This window comes from Spinacia oleracea, chromosome 3 (genome assembly GCF_020520425.1).
Source record: "Spinacia oleracea cultivar Varoflay chromosome 3, BTI_SOV_V1, whole genome shotgun sequence".
Taxonomy (NCBI): domain Eukaryota; kingdom Viridiplantae; phylum Streptophyta; class Magnoliopsida; order Caryophyllales; family Amaranthaceae; genus Spinacia; species Spinacia oleracea.
In genome coordinates, this window is record NC_079489.1 from 61,626,177 (window position 1) to 61,650,877 (window position 24,701).

The 24,701-nt window shown below is 38.5% G+C and overlaps 1 protein-coding gene across 2 annotated transcripts; it reads left to right on the plus strand.

Annotated features, from left to right (window-relative positions):
- Positions 1-1,987: 1,987 nt before the first annotated feature.
- Positions 1,988-21,850, plus strand: LOC110783226 (MACPF domain-containing protein At4g24290). 2 transcript variants are annotated; one of them, XM_021987537.2, is made up of 7 exons: positions 1,988-2,570; positions 7,949-8,187; positions 15,642-15,843; positions 18,196-18,273; positions 18,384-18,570; positions 20,218-20,384; positions 21,006-21,850. In XM_021987537.2, the coding sequence occupies exons 1-7, from the start codon at positions 2,310-2,312 to the stop codon at positions 21,684-21,686; spliced, it is 1,815 nt and encodes a 604-aa protein (XP_021843229.1). In that variant the 5' UTR covers positions 1,988-2,309; the 3' UTR covers positions 21,687-21,850. The 2 variants fall into 2 exon arrangements, with proteins under 2 accessions (XP_021843229.1, XP_021843228.1); XM_021987536.2 differs by having other exon boundaries at positions 2,006-2,570; positions 18,375-18,570.
- The last annotated feature ends 2,851 nt before the right edge of the window (positions 21,851-24,701 follow it).

Genomic DNA, 24,701 nt, shown 5'->3' on the forward strand with positions numbered 1-24,701 from the left:
TGCCTCAATTTATTTAACATGTTGTTATTATTTTTTCCGTAACAAATTCAACACAAACATGGACATTTCTTCATGGTTAATATCAACAAAAGCAGGGACAATTCATCAAGTAAAAATCAATAGAAACTGAGACATTTCATTAAGTTAAGATCAACATAAACAAGGCGATTTCATCAAGTAAAAATCACATGATAAATACTAAATAAGGGAATGGAATCATTAGGATAATCAACATATAAGGGACATATCATCATGAATAAAAACAGAGGTATATCTCATGAATAAAAATAGGGGAACATTTCATAATAAAACCCTCCAAACTCCACATGCATCAACAACTCCTCCTTCAACAACAACACATCCAACCCTTGCCAGCAAGAGTATCACACTTGCTGGCCTACAATTTCAACAACAACTAACCATGCTAATTAAAAGGAAAGTCAAGAACACACACACACAGAGAGAGAGAGAGAGAGAGAGAGAGAGAGAGAGAGAAGAGAAATCTCCCCTTTGTAGACATGCAACACCGACAAAGTTAAGACCTCGAACATGCACCTTTAGATTTTGATCCACCGTGATCGGGACCGCAGTTCACCACCACCGATTGCGGTGGTTTCTCAGAAACTAGGGTTTCAGATCCCCCCACACGCACGCCTTCAAAACTACCACCAGGGGACTTCGGTGGTGGTTGATCAACCTCAGCATCAGGAATTAGGGTTTTCGACCCTCCGCCGAGGGACAACGGCGACGGCGGTGGCGGTGGTTTTCCTTCCACAGTCTTTTCAGATCCAGTAGAAGGAGAAGCACAGAAAGAGTCATATCTCCGGCGTAAATATTGGAGATATTCACGGCTGTAGCTGTGTTCGCCTTCACAATACTCGCCAAGATCACAGTGCTCGTCGGTGCACTTGTACTCGAACGTCTTCGTCTTGCCGACGTTATCACCGGAAGAGGAAAACCCATGAAAACTCTCAATTTTCTTAGAAACTATCAACCCAGAAACCAAGATCTTCAACCCAAGAACCAAGATCTTCAACCTAGAAAACCAAGATCACCCAGAAAAACCCTGATCACTTAGAAAACCAAGATCTTCAACCCAGAAAACCCAGAAACACAACCAAACTCAAGAAAACGAAAAATTTTAACCCAAAAACGAACATGCAAAGAGATTTCAGAAAGATATAAGCAAGAAAAACACATATTTGAAAGGGGACTTGAAGTTTTTTCTAGGGTTTAATCTCAGAAACGGTCGAAAAAGGAGAGAGTTTTTCAAGTTATTGAGAGAGAAAGAGAGAAACGACAGAAAAAGAGTGAAGAAATGAGAGAAGGGAGTTGAAGAAATGAAGGGGGGAGAGAGATATGAATGAGAATGGGGTGGGTGGGGGGATTTTATGGGGGACAATTATGGTTCCTCATAAATCCCCAACTCCCAATATCTGACTTTCCTTTTTTTTCAATTTTTTTCCATTATTTTATTATAATTTCGACATAAATTATTAGGAGAAGTAGGTATATAGTGTAACTGTTGGGAAATTAAGGGGTATATTGATAAAGTTTACATGTTCAAAAGTGGAAAGTGGACACTTATAAGGGAACACCATTTATAGAAAAATGACACTTATTTAGGACCGGAGGGAGTACTTATATTTCCTATGTTCCGGAAATATCACACAATTTGTTTTTTACACTATTCATACTACGACTTTGGGCATTTTTTGTGATTTGTACGTAATGAAATTTTATTCATGTGGGGTCATGTTAGATTCGTATTGATATATATTTTCTAAATATTAACTTTTTATAATTTTTACTTATACATGATTTGAGATATTGAGAGTCAACGTAATGATTAGAGGAGTAAAAGTCAATTATGGTGCGATATTTTCGGAATGAAAGAGGATATAATTTTCAATGATGTCAATGCTCTTCATCCCTGATCCAAGATTTGACCATTCCAAGATTTGACCGATCCTTTCCACCCACCCCCAAAAAAGAAAAAAAAGAGTAAAACAACACCAATTTACGCTAGTGCCATCCTCCCCTCTTCCTTGGTTCGTTCCGTTTTCTCCAGCTACGTTGTTCAAAATTTCCAAGTTAGGGTTTCCCCTCTTCTCCTCCGCCATTCTCAAGATCCGAGCTTTCTTGTCTTTACTCTCCAGCAAATCTCTAATTTATCTCCCCCTTGGGATTTCGTTTCATTTTCGAGATTAGCTTTTAGCACTCAACTTTCGGCTATATTGAACGTTTGAAAGTTAAGAGGTTATGTGTTAAATGAATTTTAGAGTGAGTTTTGAGTGATGTTAGTGTAAATGACATTGAAATTTCCGGCTGCGAAAGCAGCTGAAGTGGCTATTGGATCGATTGGTCGTGGATACGATGTTTCAGCAGATCTTAGGCTTAAGTTTTGTAAAGGGGATACGTTGGATTCGCATTTGATTGTAATTGATGAGGATCATTGTCAGGAGATTGCCTTGCCTGGTGGAATTAGTGTTCCTAATGTACCGACTTCCATAAAATGTGATAAAGGTGAAAGGACGCGATTTAGGTCTGATGTTCTGTCTTTTCAACAGGTACTCCTGCTAATTTTATTCTTTACTTTGATTTCCGAGCCTATTTATTATCCTAATTCTATTTTTAGTTGCTTATATATTTACTTATTTTTCAATCTTAGTGCTTACTCATGTTATTGTCCTTGTCACTAAAACCCAGAATTCGTTTGATTGTCATTTCTTGGAGATGTTAGGCTGCTAAACTCATTGTTTGTGGACTAGGGAGTTGTAGCCTTAGTCCCTTAGCCTCTCAAATTATAGAATAAATAAATGATATTCAGTATGATAATGTGGCCAATTATGACCCATTAAGAACATCTACGGAAACTAAGCAGGTACTAGATTGTCGAAGTAGAGAAATCATGCTTCCTGTGAATTTCAAAGTATACAATGATGGATGTGGAACGATTTCCTTCCTAGATTGGTGTAGGGAAATCTTTTACCATTTTGGCGTTGGCTCGAAATGGTGTGAAATGTAGCATCTGTTTTGTTTGCATGCTTCGTTAGGTGAGTCACTGAGAAAAAGTTGACGGAAACCAGAAGAGTCTTATAATCTTAGCGAGCCAGCATGATCCTACTGCCATCGGCTTAGGTCTCCTCTCACAGACTACCACCATGTACCTCTGCTGATGCAAAAATCAGTAGCGGAAAAGGGGAAATTGACATTGGAATTTCCCTTTTGGGAAATCATTTATTTTCATATTCCTGAAAAGAGAAGTTCTCATTCACTGTTTGTCCTGGTTCCTGTGAAAGGTCCAGGGATCCAGGTGATGGGGATGAATCCAGTCAATTACGAAACTTGCTGATACGAACAGGACCAAGGGGAAGATACTTATACTAGTGAATTAGCTTTTAAATAACATAAAAATCACTAGAAAGGGACTTGCTTAAAGTCACTGTATTTCCAGTGACTTCTGATGTTCTTTTTAAATTCTTCACGGAGTCTAAAAATGTTGCGGCTTAATTTTCAGAGCAGAAGGTGAAACTTATTGGGGACATTTTCCCAACATCAATAGAGGAAATTGTTAATGGATGTGAGAAAATGCTGAAGGTGATATCCTAAAGAAAATGATCAAAGAGGGATAACACGGTGGATAGATTCTATGGAAATTTTATAATTTTTGAACTGAATTAAAGATAAAGTTCACAGAGTGGTAATAGATAGGATAGGAGAGGGCTTGTTTGAAAGTTATTTTTTTGAAAACTTCTTGATGAAATGGTATAATTGAGACTTGAGAGTATATTGAAGGATTATATAGATAAAGTGTAGATGGAACAACTGAAATTTGCGCATGATGATGTTCACGCTTCATAGTTGCTTTTTACTTTGTCTGCATTTTAGATGCATGCTTCTATTTTTGTAATATTTTTCATATCGTATAGAGCATGACTGCTGTCAGCCGATCACCCTTTTTTCTCCTCACCTTGATTCACTTCTTGTTTTGTCCTGATGGGAAGTTTCCTTTCTGTCAATTATTTTCCTTGTAAAAATAGTTCTTTTCCTTATAGTTACTGTGTATACTAGTTGGTCGGTTTTCCAAAATTGGCACATTTATTTCCTAGTGCTTCAATTTTTTTAATATTTTTGGAGCGGGATACGGGGGTGGGGGAGGAGGGGGGGAGGTTAGTGATTTTACTTTTTGTCAGATTTGATTGGTTTCTGTCGAAGTGATAATTGAACTGATAATTGAACTGTGAATGAGGATTAAATTTTCAAATGTCAGCAAGGGTGAAGGAGACTTAAGAAGCTAGTACTTGTACAAGCTGAGGCTTTTTTTGGTGCACAACCCTTATCTTCCCGCCAAAAAATATAAGTTTTCTTGTTGCCGGTGCTGGATTTAGGACGGACTATGATGATACTCTTTAGCTATGAGAGTGTGGACAAAAAAGTGTAGGTGTCACTCTGTCAGATAATAAGAGCATTATCCCTATCAACTTTACATCTAGAAGTTTTGTACAACTTTTCTGTGTGTTTGTTCCAAAGTAATTCTTTTACTTTGAGCAACATGAGTTTTTGATGGTCTTTTTTATTTCTCAATGAATGAATGGTATTTTTTCTTGAAAGTCCTTGTTATTCTTACGTGATATTGGTAAATATAATTTCTATTAGTATTACTCTAAAAAGCATGAAACATATGCTTTCATATTTGTTTATCTATTGAACTTTTGATTTTTAATATCTGAGCCTCAAATAATCGTATATCACCATGATATGAAGATCTAAGATGTTTTGTATAATTGCAAAATGAATTGAATTATAAGACCTAATCTTTCCCTCCTTCAAATTTCATACCCCACCTTAAAACCTTAATTCATATCAATGATACAGGAAGCACGAGTTAGAGTGGACCGCAAAACGTCGTCTCTGGAGAACACAAAACGTTAAAAAGTAGTAAAAATAATTTGATTTATAAAGTCAATAGTTACAAGGAGTAGAGGTTAAAAAGTTAAAGTACATTCAAATACTCCCTCCGTCCCTAGAAGATTGTCCCATTGTAATTTTTTGGGTCAAACTTTTAAAACATTGACTATGAATTCTTATTAGCCTGTAAGAAATATTATTGTTTTGTGGGGTCTTACTAAATTTATTTCAATATATTCTCTTTTGGGAATATCAACTTGTTATAATATTTACGCATATAGAATTAGAGATATTTACGTGTTAAAAGTAAAATGGGACAATCGTTTAGGGACAAACGAAGTAATAAATATAAATGATTCAGTGGAGGCGGAGTGGAGGCGGGGTCCGGCCTGTAGCTCAGAGGATTAGAGCGCAGGGCTTTGAATCCCTCTTCGCCCACAACTGACCCCAAAGGAAAGGACCTTCCCCCTTTGGGAGTAGGAAAATCATGATCGGATAGCGGATCCAAAGCTATGGAACTTGGATGTGGTCTTTTGACGAAGTGGAATGGGTCTTACTTTTTTTTTTTTATTACTTATCGTGAATCTTTTATACATATAGTATATAAATATCACTTGCATACTTTTTTTATGCCCCGAACTCGCCATGTTTGGGAAAATAGTAGAGCAAGTACACGTATTAGTAAGATAAAAGGTAAAGTCACATGGGCAATTGTTTTTTTTTCCTATAAAGTGGGACTCTTCCCCGTAAGCAACGTTACTTCTACTGAATCCATGGCAGACAGGCGAATTGAAACATCTTAGTAGCTAGAGGAAAAGAAAGCCAAAGCGACTCCCGTAGTAGCGGCGAGCGAAATGGGGCAGCCTAAACCGTGAAAACGGGGTTGTGGGAGAGAACATAATGTTTCAACAACCTTCTGTTAAAAGCACAAGCGATTCCTGAGTAGGAGCGAGCGAAATGGGGTAGCCTAAACCGTGAAAACGGGTTGTGGGAGAGAACATAATGTTTCAAAAACCTTCTATTAAAAGCACAAGCGATTCTCGTATAAACGGCGAGCGAAATGGGCCCCGTTTGTGGGAGAGAACATAATGTTTCAACAACCTTTTATTAAGTGCACATAGAACATACCACCTTCTAAAAAAGCAAATAGAAAATGACGATTCAATTTCTCGTTTCTAACTATTCTCCTCGCAACCATAGGTTGGAGAAGACAATGTTCACACTCCTTGACTGGCCTCGACCTCGCGAGCAAAAGCGGAAAGATCTTGTGGAAGTTTTTTTTTTATTTCACCTTCAATTTCCGGATCAAGGTTATCAAAATTTCGGGGTGCCAACTTCAACGAACCGGGCCATGTTTCAACAGCGTTTCGTGGAACATGGCAACGTCCCGAGTTCTGGGTATCACTAATTTATATACTTCTTTTTCATTTTAGCTTTAAACATAATTAGCATGTGACCAAAGAGATGTCTAAAGTACCCTCATTTTACATTGAAACATATACTCTTCTGTAAAGAAGTGCTCCATGCCGCCATGGACAAATTCAAATTTAATTTCCCTTCCACTCTCTTGTTGTAAAATTTTTTGTATTCTTTTTCAAAGAAATATGCACTAGGGTGCCAATAAGCCGATACGCTTGTGAACTGCCCGTGAACAAGCTCGATCAAAGCTTGTTCATTAATAAAAGAAAGCGTAGGAACTAAGAATATAAATTTCAATCTAGTTAAATAAACTAGACAAGTTCGAACAAGTTGATGTTCGATCTCGTTTAGGATCGCGAACAGTTCCGTTCTCATTTGTTTATAATTTTGTTCATGTTCGTTTATATGCTCATTAAAATTCAAAACTTGATGAGCACTATTTTATTTTAGGGTATGAATAATACCTTTGAAAATTATACTCCCTCGTCCCACATTACTCATTACCCTTAGCTTTACAAAGTTGTAGGTGATAAGTGGTTGTTTGGTTACCAATTGTTATGTTATTGAAAAAGTATAATTGATAGGAGTTAGTGTGATATTTTTTGTAATTGAATGATAGGGTGTGGGGACCAAACGTTTTTTAGTGGAAAGAGAAAGATAATATAATAATTGTAGGGTCATTCCTAACTAAGAAGTATAACAAGTAATGTGGAACAAATGAAAAAGAAAAGAGTAACAAATAATGTGGGACGAAGGGAGTAGTAAATATCGCAAAAGATAACCATAATATATTTAATTAGGAGTTATAAAATAGTACTACCAAGTCTACTTTGCAAATTTTTATTTGAATCGGTTAGTATTTGTTTAAATTTTTATAAATAATATTATGTTTATTAAAGTGATGGTCTAAATTCGATCAAAGCTTGTTTATCAAAGACTCGTTTAAATTGATCTATCTGGGGTGAAGCTCGAACAAGGAAAAACTTATACGAGGCGAGCTCGAACAAACAAAATGGAAACTCGGTTTAGCTTGGGCTCGAAGTCGAAAATTTCTTATCAAGACCACCTCAAACAACCTAATACTCATCTCGGCTCATTGACATCCCTCTATGCATTTAGTCTTTGAACTTCCTTTTCAATTGCTTTAAACTATGAAGCTCGTAAGCACACAATAAATATTTGTTTTTTATTTTTAGGATTTTCGTTTCCGAAATGTAGTTTCTATGTTACACAGGTTCCAAACATTGACAAGGCAACTGAGTGAGGAAAAATGAGATTGTCGGCATTATAGCATATGCGAGAAAGCAGATTTAGTTGGTTCATTAATTGGCTCTCAAATTTGGGACTTGTGTTTAGGGGTTTAGATCTTTCATATGTTCTTCTTAACGCCATAAAATTGCAATTATATTTATCTGAATAACTGTTTTGCTGAGTAACTTGAGTGCTTATTGAATTGTATGCTGACCGGCTATTCACTCTCTCTGTCTCCTTCTTTTTTGTGTGCTGGCCTCTTCCTCCCCTCTCTTTTTATGCTGGACAAAGGGTATGACATATTGGCTTATATTTTATTCTCTTAGTCATGTTTAGACTATTTATGTTTCTGGGTTATTTCTTTCAGATGTCTGAACAGTTCAACCAAGATGTATCATTAGCCGGTAAAATACCCTCTGGCTACTTCAATACTATGTTTGAGTTTTCTGGATGTTGGCAAAAGGATGCAGCCTACACGAAAACTTTGGCTTTTGATGGGGTTTTCATTACCTTATATACTGTTGCTTTAGAGAAAAGTCAATTAGTGTTGTGTGACCATGTGAAACAAGCTGTCCCCGCGTCATGGGAGCCCGCTGCATTGGCAAGGTAAATTAAAGTTCATTTATTATGTTAGCTTCTCCAGTTCCTTTTAGCATCCAAAAAGAGAATTACAACTGTTGCACACACAATACTGTAATAGTTTGCATCTGCTGTACTATTGAGCATGAAGGGGGGAGGATAAGCCTTTTAGCTTGAAAAACGTGTTATTTTTTGTTATTATAGATGACCTCTTACTCTTCTGTTTTAGGTTCTGCATTTTTATTGGCTGGTCATAACACTTAATGTTATTTCGTCCTTGTCCATATTTCACCTGTTCTTTGGTCCAAAATTTGTTGAATCAATTTTACAAATGTTGAGATCAATGTTCGAGATGCAGAGTGGGATGCTACCACACTATAAGGCTTTCGGAAGGAAGCAGTGTAGTTGGGGTGATACCTTATCGCTATCCTCAATTTCAAAAAGATAAAATCGAGAAGTTGATTTGTGAAATGTTAGCAACAGGTATAATCAAACCATCATCTGTCTTGTTTTCAAGTCAAGTTCGGTGATGTTGGACGGCTCGTGGCGATTATGTGTCGATTATCGCGCCCTCTATCCCCGACAAGTACCCGATACCTATCATTGATGAGTTGCTCAACGAGAGGTGCGGTTTTTTCTGAATGGGACCCTAGATCCGGCTATCATTAGATAAGGGTCAGATGTGAAGACACCTTCAAAATCACCTTCTAGGCACATGAAGGGCACTATGCGTTCCTCGTGATGCTGTTCGGGTTAACCAATGCACACACAACTTTCCAGTTCCTTATGAATGATATACTCATGTTTTTTGCCTTAACTAAAAAATATTAGTAGCCGTGTTTTTCAATGACATTTTATTGTACATTGCACACAACCAGAATGTTTCTAGGCACTTGGAGCTGAGCTAGTACTAGGGAAGTTGGAGGAGCATAGACTTTATGGTAACTTCAAGAAATGGGAGTTTGTTACGGAGAAAGTGGCCTATTTGACCATATCATTTCGGCTCATGGAGTATATGTGTGGAGAAGGTTAGCGAGAACTCCGAGTATTCTTAGGACTTACCGGTTACTACCAAAAGTTTGTTCTTAATTGTGCTCAAATAACACACCCACTCAGTACTCAATCGAAGTAGGATGCGTTTGCGCGCTTGAGAAGCTTAAAGAGGCCATGGTATCGTCTTTGGCGGTGCCCGACTCCAAGAAGACCTTCGTAGTCGAAACATATGCTTCGGGTTATGGGTTTGGGGTTGGCCTTATGCAAGATAGCACACCAGTAGCATTTCATAGCAGAATTTTGGGGCCTCGGGTACAAATAAAGTAAATGAACGAGAAGTAGCTAATGGCGATTTGTCTAGCCATCCTCAAAGTGGAAGCAGTACCTACTAGGGAGGCACTTTGTTTTGCGAACGGATCAGTAGACTTTACGTCATATCACACAACAAACTAAGGTGGGGAATGGGGATGCACTAGCAGAGGTGGGAGGCTAATGGCTTTCGACTTCGACATACATTATAAGCCCAAAACTTTGACAAATTTAGAGGATGAGGTGAGTAAGGATGGATTCATTAGTGAGACAAAATAGAGCCTGCCAGCAAGTGGGAATCGACAGATTACCATAGTGGATGAAAAGCTCTGGTTCAAAGGGAGGATGGTTATACCAAAAAAATCAGCCTTTTATTCACCCACTGGAGGTTCCTTCGGGGATGTGAAAACATCCCAGAGGCTAGCACGAGAATGGTTCTGGGAGGGAATGGGGATGCGGAAAGATGTTCCCAACAAAACAAAATAACCACTCGAAGTCTTGTGGGACTCTTACAACCCCTATCCATTCCCGTGGTTGCTTGACACAGTGATACCTGAAACGTGGTACGTTCACTTGAATCGCGATCCCGATTCGTTGGTTCAGGGTTCACGGTGGTTCGTGATACTCCAGGAAGTTGACTCGCTTAAGCGAATATTTTGTTCAAATTCCTAGGAGAAGAGAAGCTAGGAGTTGGAGGAGGCTCAAATCTTTCTGATCCGTGGACACCGGAAAAGAACGGGAACTGACTCGATCTTTTCTATGGCGTTGCCCGTTCCACGAGAGAGAGGATTTAGGAGACCTATTTTGTTTTGCCATGTAACGGGGGAGGAATCAATATCCATTGGGCGAGAGGTTTAGGTTTTGTTTTGTTCTGCTTTATTGGTGAGCTTTAAAGTGAGCCAACAACGCTGACTTTCGTTGCGGTTAGTGATCCGGAGGTGACGAACCCAATTTGAAACTCTAGATCTATAAATTACCAATTTATTCATGAGAAACAAAAGCAAAAAGATGGAGGGGGATTGTGGTTGCACAAGTGAGGCGACTTCCATGCAAATATTCTTGTCCTTGTTGGTCGGGATGTGCTCAGGAGAGAGAACCAGAAAAGATGAAAGGATGAAAGGGGTTGACGGAGATCACGAAGAGAGATGAGACTCCTAAGAATGAGAAAATGGGTGGTGGCGTGGAAAAGTAATACTCCTTCGTTAGATAATCAATTGGTTCACTTCCCATTTTATTAATTGGTGCACTTTCCATTTATGGAAAATTTCCCCTTATTTTACGATTTCCTTCTTATCCCAATGTCCCCCTAGTAATATTTTATTATTTATTTCCGGTCTTTTCTTTCCTTTAAATACTTTAATACCACCACTATCTTTTATTACAATTGTTTATTCTCCATTTACCCCATTTACATCTTATCTTAGTAAAATCAACTCACATCCATTAAACTTTGTGCTGGTCAAAGTGCACTTATAATTATATATGGAGGGAGTAATTGGTCAAAAAACTCTGTGCTCACGTGATTTATAATTTTATCCCACTAAAGAAATACCTTTTTTCTTTATATCTTTTCTTTTATTTATTTACCAATTTACTCAGTGAGTACCTTTGTTCTTTTGTTATCTACTATGTTTTTTTTTTTACCTTGTATTTGCCTATTTATTACTAAACCGTTCCGAGTTCATTAGAGGATGCGTTCCAAGTTCCACTCGAATCCACGTTACGTGTATCATTGGTTTGGCAAGAAATTTCTACCTATGTTACTCTGACACTTCCTCTAACGGTGGGTGCCGGTGTCGACACGATCCGACCTGCGACACGACACTCGTCACGTGTCCGGGACGGTGTCGACACCGGTGTCGGAAAAGGGTCCAAAATACAGTGTTGGAATCGGGAGGAGAAAAGAAAATGAGTAAAAAAAAAAAAGATCAAAATTGGCCATTTAAGATGAAGATATGCATAGCAGGTGGTAAAATTAGTCTTACCCGGAACCATATGCACTATAACTTGAAGAATTCGAAACCCTAGATCTAACAATTGATGGTCAGGGAAGGCGAGAAAAGAAAAAATATGTTGGGGCTTTTGTTGTAGAAGGAAAAACGAGATGAATGCCCTCTTCAATTCTTGTTTTAATTGATAATGGTATGCTATTCCATTGATGAACGCTTCTGCCTTCCTGCCCATTTTTTTTGGTTCTTCATTCTTGGTGGAGTGGAGAAACCGTGAGACCGGTGGTCACTGGACACTTTTTTTCTTTTTCTATTATTTAAAACTTTTTTTAATTAAGTAAACAAGGGTGGGAGTTGGACAGGTCACACAGGTGGGACAAACCCACGTGACTCTTAACGAATTGACTGACATCTTTGATCTTTTGCATTACTTATTTATTTTATTTATTTTTTATAGGGAGTCTTTCCTAGAGCATACATTAATAATTTCACACATTATATTACTTTGACATATATTTTTAAAATCTTAATTTATTCTTTACTTAATTTATTTTGTGTACTATAAGACCTTTCCTAGAGTACCTATTCTTTGTATTTCACGAATCTTCAATTTTTTTTTAACTTAAACATCTATTTCTATATTTTTATAAAAAGTGTCGGATATAGAAATATTTTATAAAAAGTGTCGGATATTCTATCCGACACTTTGTATGGAAACCGTGTCTAAAAAATAAGTCAAGACACTTCGTTGACCGTGTCGGAGTGTCTGCAAATATTTGGATTGGGGTGTCAGATACTCCGACACCGACACTCGTGTCTGAGTAACATAGATTTGTATGGACTTCATCGTGGAATTGCCCATTTGTTGTAGTTGACCGCCTCTCCAAATATGCTCATTTTCTAGGTTTAAAACATCCGTTTACTGCTTTATGGTGGCTGATTCGTTCATCAAAGAGATAGTGAGACTACATGCGTTTCCCACTTCCATTGTCTCTGATTGAGACCTGTGTTTATGAGCATTTTTTGGATAGAGTTGTTTAGGCTTCAAGGACTGGCCGGTGAGAAGCACGTCGTATCATCCTCAAATAGATGGGCAAAGTGAGGTGGTAAACAAGAGGCTAAAGACATACGGTGCTTTGTTGCGGGGCAGCCAAAGTGGCTAAATGGTTTCTAATTACACCTCGCCACACCTCTCCACCAACATGACTTCATTCAAAGTCGTATGTGGGAGAGATCCACCCTAGGTGATTAAGGTAAACTTTGGTGGTGGACAACCTTTAGGAGCAATTGGAAGAACGAGATGCGATGTTGGATGAGTTGAGGCTCGACTTAATGAAGGGTCAACGACTCAACAGTGTATGAAGAGAAGCTACAAGAGGACCGAAAGAATAGGGAGGAGTCATTTTAAGCGGGGATCGAAGTCTATCTCAAACTACAACCGTACCGCCACAAATCACTAGCTAAGAGGCCTTTTGAAAAGATAGCTGTTAGATTCTATGGACCCTTTAAGGTGGTTCAACGTGTGGGAGAAGTGGCGTACAAGTCAAAATTGCCACCATCTTGCAAGTTGCACCACGTAGTTCTTGTGTCTAAACTCAAAAAAGCAATTGGCCATGGTTTGCCCGTGGCCACACCAGAACTTAAGATGCTCACAAAGCGGGAAGAGTTGAAGGAAGGTCACAAGAGGTTCTCATCAAGTGGAAGGGACTGCTGGATGCATCTCACGGAGCGGGAAGAGTTGAAGGAAGATCACAACACTGCTCAAGGAATTTGCCCGTGGCCACACCAGAACTTAAGATGCTCACTAAGCGGGAAGAGTTGAAGGAAGGTCACAAGAGGTTCTCATCAAGTGGAAGGGACTGTTGGATGCATCTCACGGAGCGGGAAGAGTTGAAGGAAGATCACAACACTGCTCAAGGAAATGAAACCACAACTGAGGTTCTCATCAAGTGGAAGGGACGGCTGAATTTTGATGCCACTTGGGAATATGATACAATGCTTGCTGATCGCTTTCCAAAATGCCACCTAGAGGACAAGGTGCGTCTTGAGGGGGGAGTAATGCAACGCATCAAGGATTCAAGGGAGGCCACCACTGCTATACAGTTATGCAAGGAGGAGGATTTTGATGCCCTGGGAAAATGATACAATGCACGCTGACCGATTTCCAACCTTCCACCTCGAGGACAATGCAGCGCATCAAGGGAGGCCACCACTACTTTACACTTAAGCAAGGAGGAGGCAAGCACCAAGGAGAAAGTTAGTGGGTAGCTGAGGTCAGTCCAAGAAAGCTTTGGCGGCTTGTGACAGTAACATGCCAGCCTTAAGGAGCAATTATGAATCGCACTATGAGTTTTTTAAATGAAAGGGGAGAGTAGTGGGTTGTAGAAATCATGTGTAGAGTAGTGTGGAAATTGGGAGAGTGACAACACTCTCGAATTGTTCTCATTTTGTACCGATGACTTTAAAGCTTTAAGCTTTATCCATTTATCAAAACAACCTTCCTCTTGTTCTGTTAATTGCAATTCGGAAATCTTCTTTTGATATACATCTGCTCTTCTATCTCTTTTCCTCCGTATTTCTCCTTTCTTGAACTCTAATTTATAGACGTTAGAAGAACATAGTTTTTGATTTTTAGAGGATGGTTGTGGTGAAGGAACGAAGTAGGTATAGGAGAGGAGAGATAAAGAGCTAGAGATACTCATAATCATAGGTTTTGCAAGAAGGTTGACCTCAATGTCCTACCAGTAATTTCAAAATTAATTTCAAATGACATGCTAAAATATCTCATTTCCAATTAATTACTTGTTGGCTTTAATAAATAACTTTGGATTTGCACCAATTCCATGATTATAAATTCTTTACTACTCAAACAATGGATTTAACCCAATTCCGAAACTGTTATTCAAATATACTATTAACATTATGGTTGAATTAGCATTTTAAAACCCGTTGAGGGTTGAGACGATAATTTACTAAAGTTTTTGTTAAATTTTAGTATTTTTTTAAACCCACATCGCACTTCTATCCCCTATTCACTTCTATCAGGTGGCGCATGTGCAATCACACACCTTTTGAATATGAGGCATGCCATTTTCTTTAATTTTAATATCTTATCTTTGTGGTTTTTAACCCAAGTAATACTACTACTTGCTGAGATGATGAGGGTAAAATAGTGAAGCAAAGAGATAAACAACGTCCCATTTAACTTTTGCTCTCCGTGAGTTGTTGTTCCTTTTCCTACTTTATGATGTCTTGTCAAACTATGTTATTTGGAATTGACGTGTACTCATGTTTAACACGGGTACGAGTCCAAGCAATGTTACCTAGAATGTGGGACGGAGCGGAACGAGGAACGCTGCCCGGACTATGGGTTAATGTTACATCAATTACCAGTTTCGTAATAGTAGAAAAAGTTTCAATGTGGATTTTTTTTGGGGAGCAATATTTTAATAAAAAAAATCTGGAGTAGCATAAGTTATAAATAAACTTAAACTCTTAAAGTGTGAACAACCAAAATCATCATTATAAATAAACTTCATGAATAATTCACGATTATCAATGAGGTACCCTTTCTAATCACTGTCATTCATTCATTATCATTACCCCATTGCCTCAAAGAGGCTCCCGCAAGAAGCGGGGTAAGGGGGGGTCGGACGTACGCAACCTTACCCCTGCAATTGCAGAGAGGTTTCCAATTGACCCAAAAGCGATAACGGGACAACAACGGGACGACCATCTTCTACTTCATGGAAAGGAAGCGAAGAGGTATTAAGAGCCATTTTGATTTAGTCCATCACATCCCACAGCCAAAAGAACAAATGAATCTTTTGCGCAAATTTTCTACAAGTTTGGCCTAAAATGAATGTGGAAGTCCTACCCATGTCAGAGTGCTTGAGGATCCATATGGGTACTTGAGGTGATACGAAGACTCTGAGTAACATAGGTCAAAAGAAAGTTGCTTTTCGTATAGAATTATTTCATTAAGTTGTTTAGTTGCCCATTGCATTATTTCACGACCTTTGTATGTTATGATCACCTTTTACCACATCTATTTGGGGTTGGAATGTATTCGATTAACAGCAAAATGAACAACTGATCTCGTTAGATTATGCATGACTTTATTATGTCGTTCATTTTATGGTATGAATTTGATATTCTTCATGAAATGTTCTGCAACTCCATATTTTTATATTATCAGCCTTTTGACTCATGCTTCTTGATTATCTTCAGGTTCATTGAATTATTTGGGACCCACATTATTGTTGGGGTAAAGATGGGAGGGAAGGATGTCGTATGCGTAAAGCAGCAACATTCATCAGCACTTCAACCCGCTGAAGTACAGAAAAAATTGAAGGAGATAGCTGACAAGAGGTTTCTAGATACAAATGGGCAGTATGACATAAACTCCGCTCATGTTTATCAGGATGGACAGGTTTCTTTCTTTATAAAAAAACTTTTAATAGGGTTCGGATGTTTTTATTTAGGGGAATCGGAATACTAAAATCAACACTGTTTTTGCATCTGGTGGTTCATGAAGGAATCCAGGTTATAATTTATAAACGGTATTGCACAAAATTTAAATCTTATGGCAGTTGGTGAATGTAATAGTTGTCACTAGATTAGGTCCTATGCATTCATGGATATTCTTAAACTATTATTTGACCAGTTTTTTTAATAAAAATATTAACTGAAATGTTTCTTCCTCTAAAGCTGCTACTACATAACTAATAAATGTTAACATATTTAATCATCTACGGAGTAATATATACATAGTATATGCTTAATGTTACACTTCTAAATTAGGAATGACCCCACAATTATTATATTGCCTCTCTCTTTCCACTAATTTTTTTTTGTCCCCACACCCTCTCTCATTCAATTGAAAAAATACCCCACCAACTCCTATCACATCTACTTTTTCAATAAAATAACAATTGATAACCAACTAATCACTTATCACCTAAAACTTTGTGCAAAGGTAAGTGTAACAACTAATCTGGGACGGAGGGAGTATAACATAATCATCCCACTTGATTACCTTACCTTTTTAAACCGAAAACCTTAAAACAAACTCCCCCTTCGTCTATTCATATTACGAAGTACATGATTAACGTAAAACTACCTTTAATTTTAAGAAACACAATCTATTTTCACGCTTGTTTAGTTTCAATAGAAAAGCAAGAATTTTGTAGGAGGTAAAAAAAGTGTTTGAGAGAACAAAATCATGTATAAAATGACTACACTAGAAGAAAATTACATTTATATTGTTTAGACATTAGTGAACAACATGGACACTCAATATAGAACATCATATAGACAAAGAAATAAGGGAAATTCAATTAAGAAATAAAATGTAAACTAACTTATCCATACTCAACTTACGTGCGTAATCAATCAAAATAGAGGATACACACATAATTAAACATATGATCATTAGTACCAAAAATATATTTCTTTCATAAAAATAAACTAACCATAAATCATAAAATACCATTAATTAATATAAACATTCTTATAAGCATATTTTAAGCTAAATAAGTACGGTAAAATAAATTTGAAATGACATACCCGGAAAATTTCAGGCATCAACCACTATAAAACACATTACTTTATTAGAATATGACATTTTATCTTAGACACAACTAATATTTAAATTATACACTATTTTATTAGAATACAACATTATGTAATCTAATGGGTTTTTTTTATAAGCTATCTAATTTTATATAATCCCGTGCATTAGCACTGGCACATCCTAGTTCATATTATTATGTGTTTGATGTGGAGAAACGTGAACAAGTGATAAAAGTAACTGGATAATACTCAAAAGTCTCGGGTTTTGAGGACAAACAACTCTTGATTGTATGTTTGACCTTAATTCCTAAACCCTAGATAGCAAAGCTCATCCAAATAATAATAAATTTTCAGAAAAACTCTGTTTTATTGATCATAAACGTGCCTTAATATAGGCTACAAAACAAACATAAACTAAGAATCCCAATTAACTTGGGAAACCCTAAAACACAGGAATTAAAAACAGCAAACCTAACACAAGTTGAGTCAAACTCTTGACGCAAAACAAATTAAACCTAATCAGAACAGGAAACCAAATCCTAAATCAACTAGGAATTGGAAAACAAATCCTACCTTATTTTGGAACTAGAAAACTGAAAAACAAGTCCTAAAAAAACTAGGGATTGAAAATCGCGAAACACAAATCCTAAAACAAGTTAGTAATTGAATCGCATGAAAAGCAATTCCTGACACAACCACGAGCTAAAACCACGAAAAACTCACTCAAGCGAGTGTCAAAAAGCTGGTAGCTAGAAAACATGACAAACACTAGTCCAAGAAGAATCATGCTGGTACACGCAGCACAGACCCTTTTATGTACCCCTTTCTTCACACTGGGACTGTTCAGTTGAAGAAACAGACACTTTGGGAACTGTTAAAATGACAAATTCCTGTATTATTTTGTTAAGCTGTTTATGGATTGCATTAAGTAATAATTTACACATGGAACTATCAAATTAAAACATCTCAAGTAGCACAGTGACAATGCAATTTTAAAATGTTATCATGCCTTTTTTGAGGTGATGTAATCTGTCTAACCTTGATGTTGGTGAATAGCACATTATCTTTGAATATTTATTGTTTCCTTTTCTCATCTTTGGGGGGGGGGGGGGGGGGGAGTTGGCGGAGAACATATTTATACCTTTGGTGAGGAAAACGTTGTTTTTGGTTTTAAAAAACTTACCTGATTTGTTGCTTGCTCTTTCTGCAGTTTGATTCTCGAGAAGTAAGAGAACAGCGACTCAGATTTGCAGATATGAGCCCTTCTTGTTCATATTCACACAAGGAGGTACTTGTACAGTATGATGTGTCTTGGTATATGGTCTGAATTTCTTTGATATTATCATCTGAAAAGATCCATTATTTATCTTATTTTATTAACTTTTTCAGTTGTTTCAGGACATTACTACTATTTGCAAGAGGAGAGGTGGAAATGATAACAGAACTATTTCTCATCACGAGTGGTTACAAACTGTACAATCTGGGCCAGACGTAATTTCTATGTCCTTTATCCCAATCACGTCTCTGTTGAATGGTGTCCCTGGGAGTGGATTCTTGAGCCACGCCATAAATCTGTACTTACGCTGTAAGTTCATGTAGCATGTGAGCTAGCCCCTTTAAATTTGGTGGTTGACTGGTTAGAAATAGATCAGGGATACATATACATGTGAAATAACAAGATATTCCCTATTTCTTTTTAAATGTATCACTTTGACTTTTGCACTATTCATATATTAACTTTGACATGAGTTTTTAACTAATATATAAATCAAATGTAATTATATAAAATGTTGTTGGATTAGTCGCAATATATATTTTCAAAATATCAACTTTTTGTAATTTTTTCAAATAGAAAATTGTTGATAATCAATAATCAAATAACGAATTGGGAAGTGTGCAAGTCAAAGTGATGTATTTAAAAGAAATGGAGGGAGTAATCATTTTCCAGCCGCCACATTGTTGTGTCAAGGCTAGTGGACCAAGGGGAAACATGACTCTAATAGCCAGATTAGGGTGGCCAACCCTTGCTTCCTATTACCTTGGAAGTACTGTTGCTTGGTTTCTACCCTTATTGGGTTTTTTTAGCAAAGGCATCAAATGACCATTGAACTCTTAGCTTTCAGTACAAATGCAAAAAACTAAAAGGAGCTATATCGATTAGTCAGGACTCAGGAGTCAAGGTGGTTTGCTGCCATATTTTCCTCTTAAAAGAGAAATAAAATCTCAGCTCAGAATTCAGCTATACTGGTTTTTGGGCATTTGGTTTGGAGTCTGTTGGTCCATGTAAAATAGTTACTATACTGCTGATGGCCATACACCCTTCCCATTCTCTATAGCCTAACCAATAAACGGGAGGAGTTCCTATTGTCAGAAAAGGATACCCCTGCTATTGCTTGATTTAGAGAATTCTTCATATGTTTTGGATGAACTGCATTGTTTATAGGAAAAATTAACCCTAACCGTCCCCACTTAGGCTGGTCTTCTTTAATCGGTCCCAACTTTCAATTTACTCGAGGTGGTCCGAAATTTGGGATTTCTTCTCTAATTAATCTGGTGTGACTTACAACTTAGTCAACTTACTAAACAGGTCTGTTTTTTTCTTTTTCTTTTTTAACCTAAAAAATTCTATCCCCTTTTCTGGCTCTTCCGCCTCTCCCCTCCACTGTCCAATAAGGTAGTGACATGTGTTACATTATACCTGTTTAACCAGTTAACACAGGTTGAGGACCGACAAAAGAGGACACCCCCTTAAGTTCGGATTATCCTAAGTTAATCCCTTTTGAAGAAGACTGCTTATAGTTGGGACTATTGGCATCAAATTTTCCCTTTATAAGGGTGATATAAAGTTATACATTAGAGTGTGACATCCACTAATTTATACAGTAAGAATGTGATGTCCACTTTGTAGTGCAGTTTGTTCGTTTTGAGGTTTTTAACTAGTATTCTGAATTTTACAAAGCAAGGATTCTTGGGACCATATAAATGGGATTTATGCTTGAGTGATTTGCTTATGAATTCCCAATAATTTTCAATGTTATTGGTGACCAATTAGCCTATTGCAATATTCAAATACACAGCAAAGATACTTTTTTTATTCCAGAACTGCAAATGACTATTGCCTTTGTTTTTGTCTCTTCTGGTTTCCAGTTGTCTATTAGCTGACCATGGCTTATCATATCAGGTGCTCTTGGAATTGTTAAATCACTAATTATTTTTTCGGTTTTGTTTGCAGACAAACCACCGCTCGAAGAGCTTCATCAGTTTCTGGAGTTTCAGCTACCTAGGACATGGGCTCCTGTATTTAGTGAACTCCCCTTGGGTCCTCAACGCAGGCAACAAAACTATGCTTCTCTACAATTCAGTTTCATGGGTCCAAAACTCTATGTGAACACCACTCCGGTAGTTTTCCTTTGATATTCGTTTTAGTCATTCGATATCAAACCTTTCTAGTTTTCATGTGAATTTGCATTTACAAACCTCTGCTGTTGGTTTTCATGTGAATTTGCATTTACAAACCTCTGCTGTTAGTTTTCTTGTACTGAGATTGCTAGAATTTTCTTATGCGCGAGTGGATTTTGTATTGAGATTCCAAAATTCAAATTGTGGATCACTACTGACTGGAGGTTCATCAGCAAATTCAATCAGTATTGAGAGTAAATGTAGCAGATTTGGGATCGAATCAGGATTATGATTCCATATGGAGAAGAAAGGATGCTATTTGACATCATAATAATTTAAGATGATTTAGAATTTAGTGGTAAAAAGAAATAATCTCGGTGATTATAACTACAAGTAGTTGCTATTTGATTATCTAAATCCAGCATATCTCATTCCACTTAGATAGTAATTTCTGATGTTTTCTTTCCATAAATTCTAGGAAAATGGTGAGTTTCAATTTCATAATAATGAGTAAGACGGTGTTTGTAAGGATTCAAAATATTTATTTTCAGTCCCGAGTCTAACGAATTTAAACTAGCTCTTTTGGAAGCAGCTGTATGTTAATTTTTGTATTTGTCGCAGGTTGATGTTGGAAGGAGGCCTGTGACTGGCTTACGGCTTTATCTTGAAGGTAGGAAAAGCAATCGTGTGGCAATCCACCTGCAGCACTTGTCATCTCTTCCCAAAATTTTTCAATTAAAAGATGATGCTATTGGAAATTTTGAGCAAGAACAATATGACCGGAGGTTTTATGAGAAAGTAGGATGGAAGAACTTTTCTCATGTATGCACAGCTCCAGTTGAGTCGGATGAAGATCTTTCAATTGTAAGTGGAGCTCAGCTACAAGTTGGAGATTATGGTTTTAAAACGGTACTTTTTCTTAGACTCCGTTTCTCAACTGTTTTGGGAGCCACACTGGTAAAAAGTTCAGAGTGGGATGGATCACCAGGTTTAGGCCGTAAGTCAGGGCTCATATCAACTTTAATCAGCCAACACTTCACGGCCGTGGCAAAATCAATGCCACAGCCAGCTGATGTAAATATAAACTCTGCTGTTTACCCTGGTGGTCCTCCAGTTCCTGTCCAAGCACCCAAGCTTTTGAGATTTGTTGACACCACAGAGATGGCAAGAGGACCACAAGATACTCCAGGCTACTGGGTGGTTTCTGGTGCAAAACTTGTTGTTGAAAAGGGTAAAATGTCGCTTCGTGTGAAATACTCTTTACTCACTCCTATTTTACCCGACGAGGATGACTCACAATAATTTCATATTAATCTCCACGTTACTCAAAGTTTTGTAAAATTCCTCTATTGCATATTATTAATCTCCATGTCACTGAAAGTCTGGTAAAATTCCTCTGCCCAATCATTTGAAGGAAAATTTGTCATAGAATGAATCAGGTGGAGCTTTCACCATCGCTTGTCTAATTGTTTTTGATGCAAATAACCCATGGGTCACAAAAACAGGGAAAATGTTTGGTTGACCCTAAGGGTTGGCAACCCCTAAGATACATATAACATAAAATAATATATAAACATAGTTAATTGGAGAGAGAAAGTGTTGTATGTAAAGTTTTAATGCATTTGTAACCAATCAAAAATCAATATTGAAAGGGTTACCAACCCTTAGGGTTACTCTATCATTCTCCCAAAAACCGTGCAAAAGGTGAATGAATGGTGGTGATAATATCTCCTGCAGATTTAACGGCTGTAATTGCTCGTGGTTCATTAATTACAAATCAAGGCAGTCCTTCCACGTGATTAGCAATCAACTTCCCATTTCTTTTCTATCTCCTACCTCAATCTCCCCTACTCATAGTTTTTTTATTGCCAGATTCTCACTCCTCCAGCCCTCATATAACAATAGAACACCATTGATTTGACTAAACTGAAGATGATTTTTGTTTGTCGTATGATGTATCTCTAATTCACCACTAATGTATCTTTAGCTAGTATAATGTTGATGTATATCTTATACATTGTTAATGTATCTCTTATACGTTGTCAATGTATCTCGAATACACGCTTAATGTATATCATATTTTCCTCAATTTCATTTAACACAAAAGTCAAGCTCTGTCTCCGGGGTAGTTGGCTCCTGCTCCGAAATACGAAGGGTACTAGGAAACTGCTGAGGTCCCTGCTGATGGGAAAAGAACTGATGAGACGCGACAAGTCGGCGTTGCATCTCCATCTCCTCGAACAAACGCCTCCTCTCATACTCCTTCCACTTAGCCATGGTCCGCATTATAAAATCGACACTCAATGATGGGGACCCACTCATGAATCCATAACCACCCATAGGCGGTCGCTGAAGCGGCTGGCTATCCGCAAAAGAGTACGAATGCCTGCCAGCCTGGGTTGCAGAGGAGGGAACATCCCACAGATCAGCATCTGAGCGCCTCCGACGAGTCTCAGCACTAGAGCCAGGGCCCCGACCCAAGTTCCGCCCGGTCTGCTCCATCGAAAAACCAGTCTGAGGAGCTCTATCCTCAGATTCTCTACGGCCCCGACGGCGCTCCTATACAAAATTCAAAGTTCAAGCATCAGGCATCTATATACGAGTTTCAAGATACAAACATCACAGAAATGATAAACCTAGAGCTCGGTCTCTGCCCGCGAGCTTCCTAGTCAGCTTGACACACTGCTTCTTCAAGGAATCAATTACGAGCATCCAGCGGTGCACTCTTACTCGAGGCGCCTGCATACATACAAAATTCAATATCAATTTCTATATACAAGACTACAACCATTTCAAGAAATACAAAAGCACTCAAAGCCGCGTAATGCTGAGGAAGAGCATTGGTCGCCATCCGTTCTGAGGGAGAGGCCACCAGGACAGTGAGCTCTACCTACTCCCCATCCGAGTCCACATAACGGAGGACCCTGTCAGCATAGGGGACATCCTCCAGGTCGACCTCCTCGACCTACAAGCGCACATACAAGATTCAAATTATACAAGAATGCACGAATACAAGAATACAATATTCAAATCCAAAATCTTACTAGTGGCACAAAGTGAACTTCTAGAGCAAGCCTCGGCAGGAAGTCTCTTTAGCTAACTCCCCTATTTACAAAGTTCTCCTATGGGAGACAAAGGGAATCACCACCCTCCTCCACGGCTTCCACATAGACCCGAGCGACCTCGGTAGCCTTCAACATCATGGACTCTGGAGGATCCAAAGGAACAAGCCGACCTGCAGTACTATGCTAGAGAGTCACTCGCTCACCCAGATACCACATGGGGCGATAAATCCCCGGGATCAACACCCGTCGCCCAGACAAGAAATAGGCTCGGACAGCTGAAGCGGGCATGGGCACGTCAGAAAAAGGGCGCCAACACACCTACAAAGCAGGCAGCTCAGTCAATATACAAAATACAACGGGTACAAGACCCTACAAAATGAAAACGCACCTCCTTAAAAGATGTCACTCGCAAAGCTCTGCGGAAAGATGCTATAGTCATCCTACTGCGCTCCGCTCCTTCGCAAGAGGCAGCAAACGGATAAGTCGCAACTCCAGGGCGAGCAGGTGCCAAGCCAGGAAAATGCTCATACGCCCAAATTTTCAATAGCAAACGAGACATTCGTCAGTCTTATGCATACGAAATACAACACACAAAATACAAGTACAAAATACAAATTCTAGGAGTTCCAAAACCTCCAGCCCTCTCCACGGGGAAGCTATACCAATCGAACTCTCCGGGGAAGTCCTCTCTTCATCTCGTACAAAAGGTGGCTATATGCCAAGCTACCCCAGCTGAGGCCCGAAACAGCCCGCAAGTCACTCAAAGACCTCAAGAAGCACACCAACACATAGCTACTCTAGCTAGGGGCAACCATTCGGCCTACAAGTGCCAGAAGAAAGAGCCGAACCTTCTGCTCCGCTGTAGTACCAACCATGCCAATGCCCCCAAAATCACCTCCATTAAAGCAACGGTGTTGCTATCAGTGATCAAGTCTACAATAGGGCCAATCAAGCCCCTGACATCAGCGGATCTCCATGTCAAGCCAAAGTCGAAAACGACGTCCACCTCAGAAAATGGGAGGCCTGTAATCATAGCAAAATCAAAGGGAGTGATGGTGATCTCCCCCCACCTCATATATATGAAACATGTCAGTGGTGTCCTACCACCACTCTAAGAGAGCCTGTGTCCGGGCTTTGACGCCCGTCATCTCCAAAAACCTCCAATTGCCTCCCAGAAGGCAGCAAAACCAGTCTGAGCCCATATCACTCGGGTCTCCTCGACAACAAAAATGGCTCGAGAGGCATTCAGGAG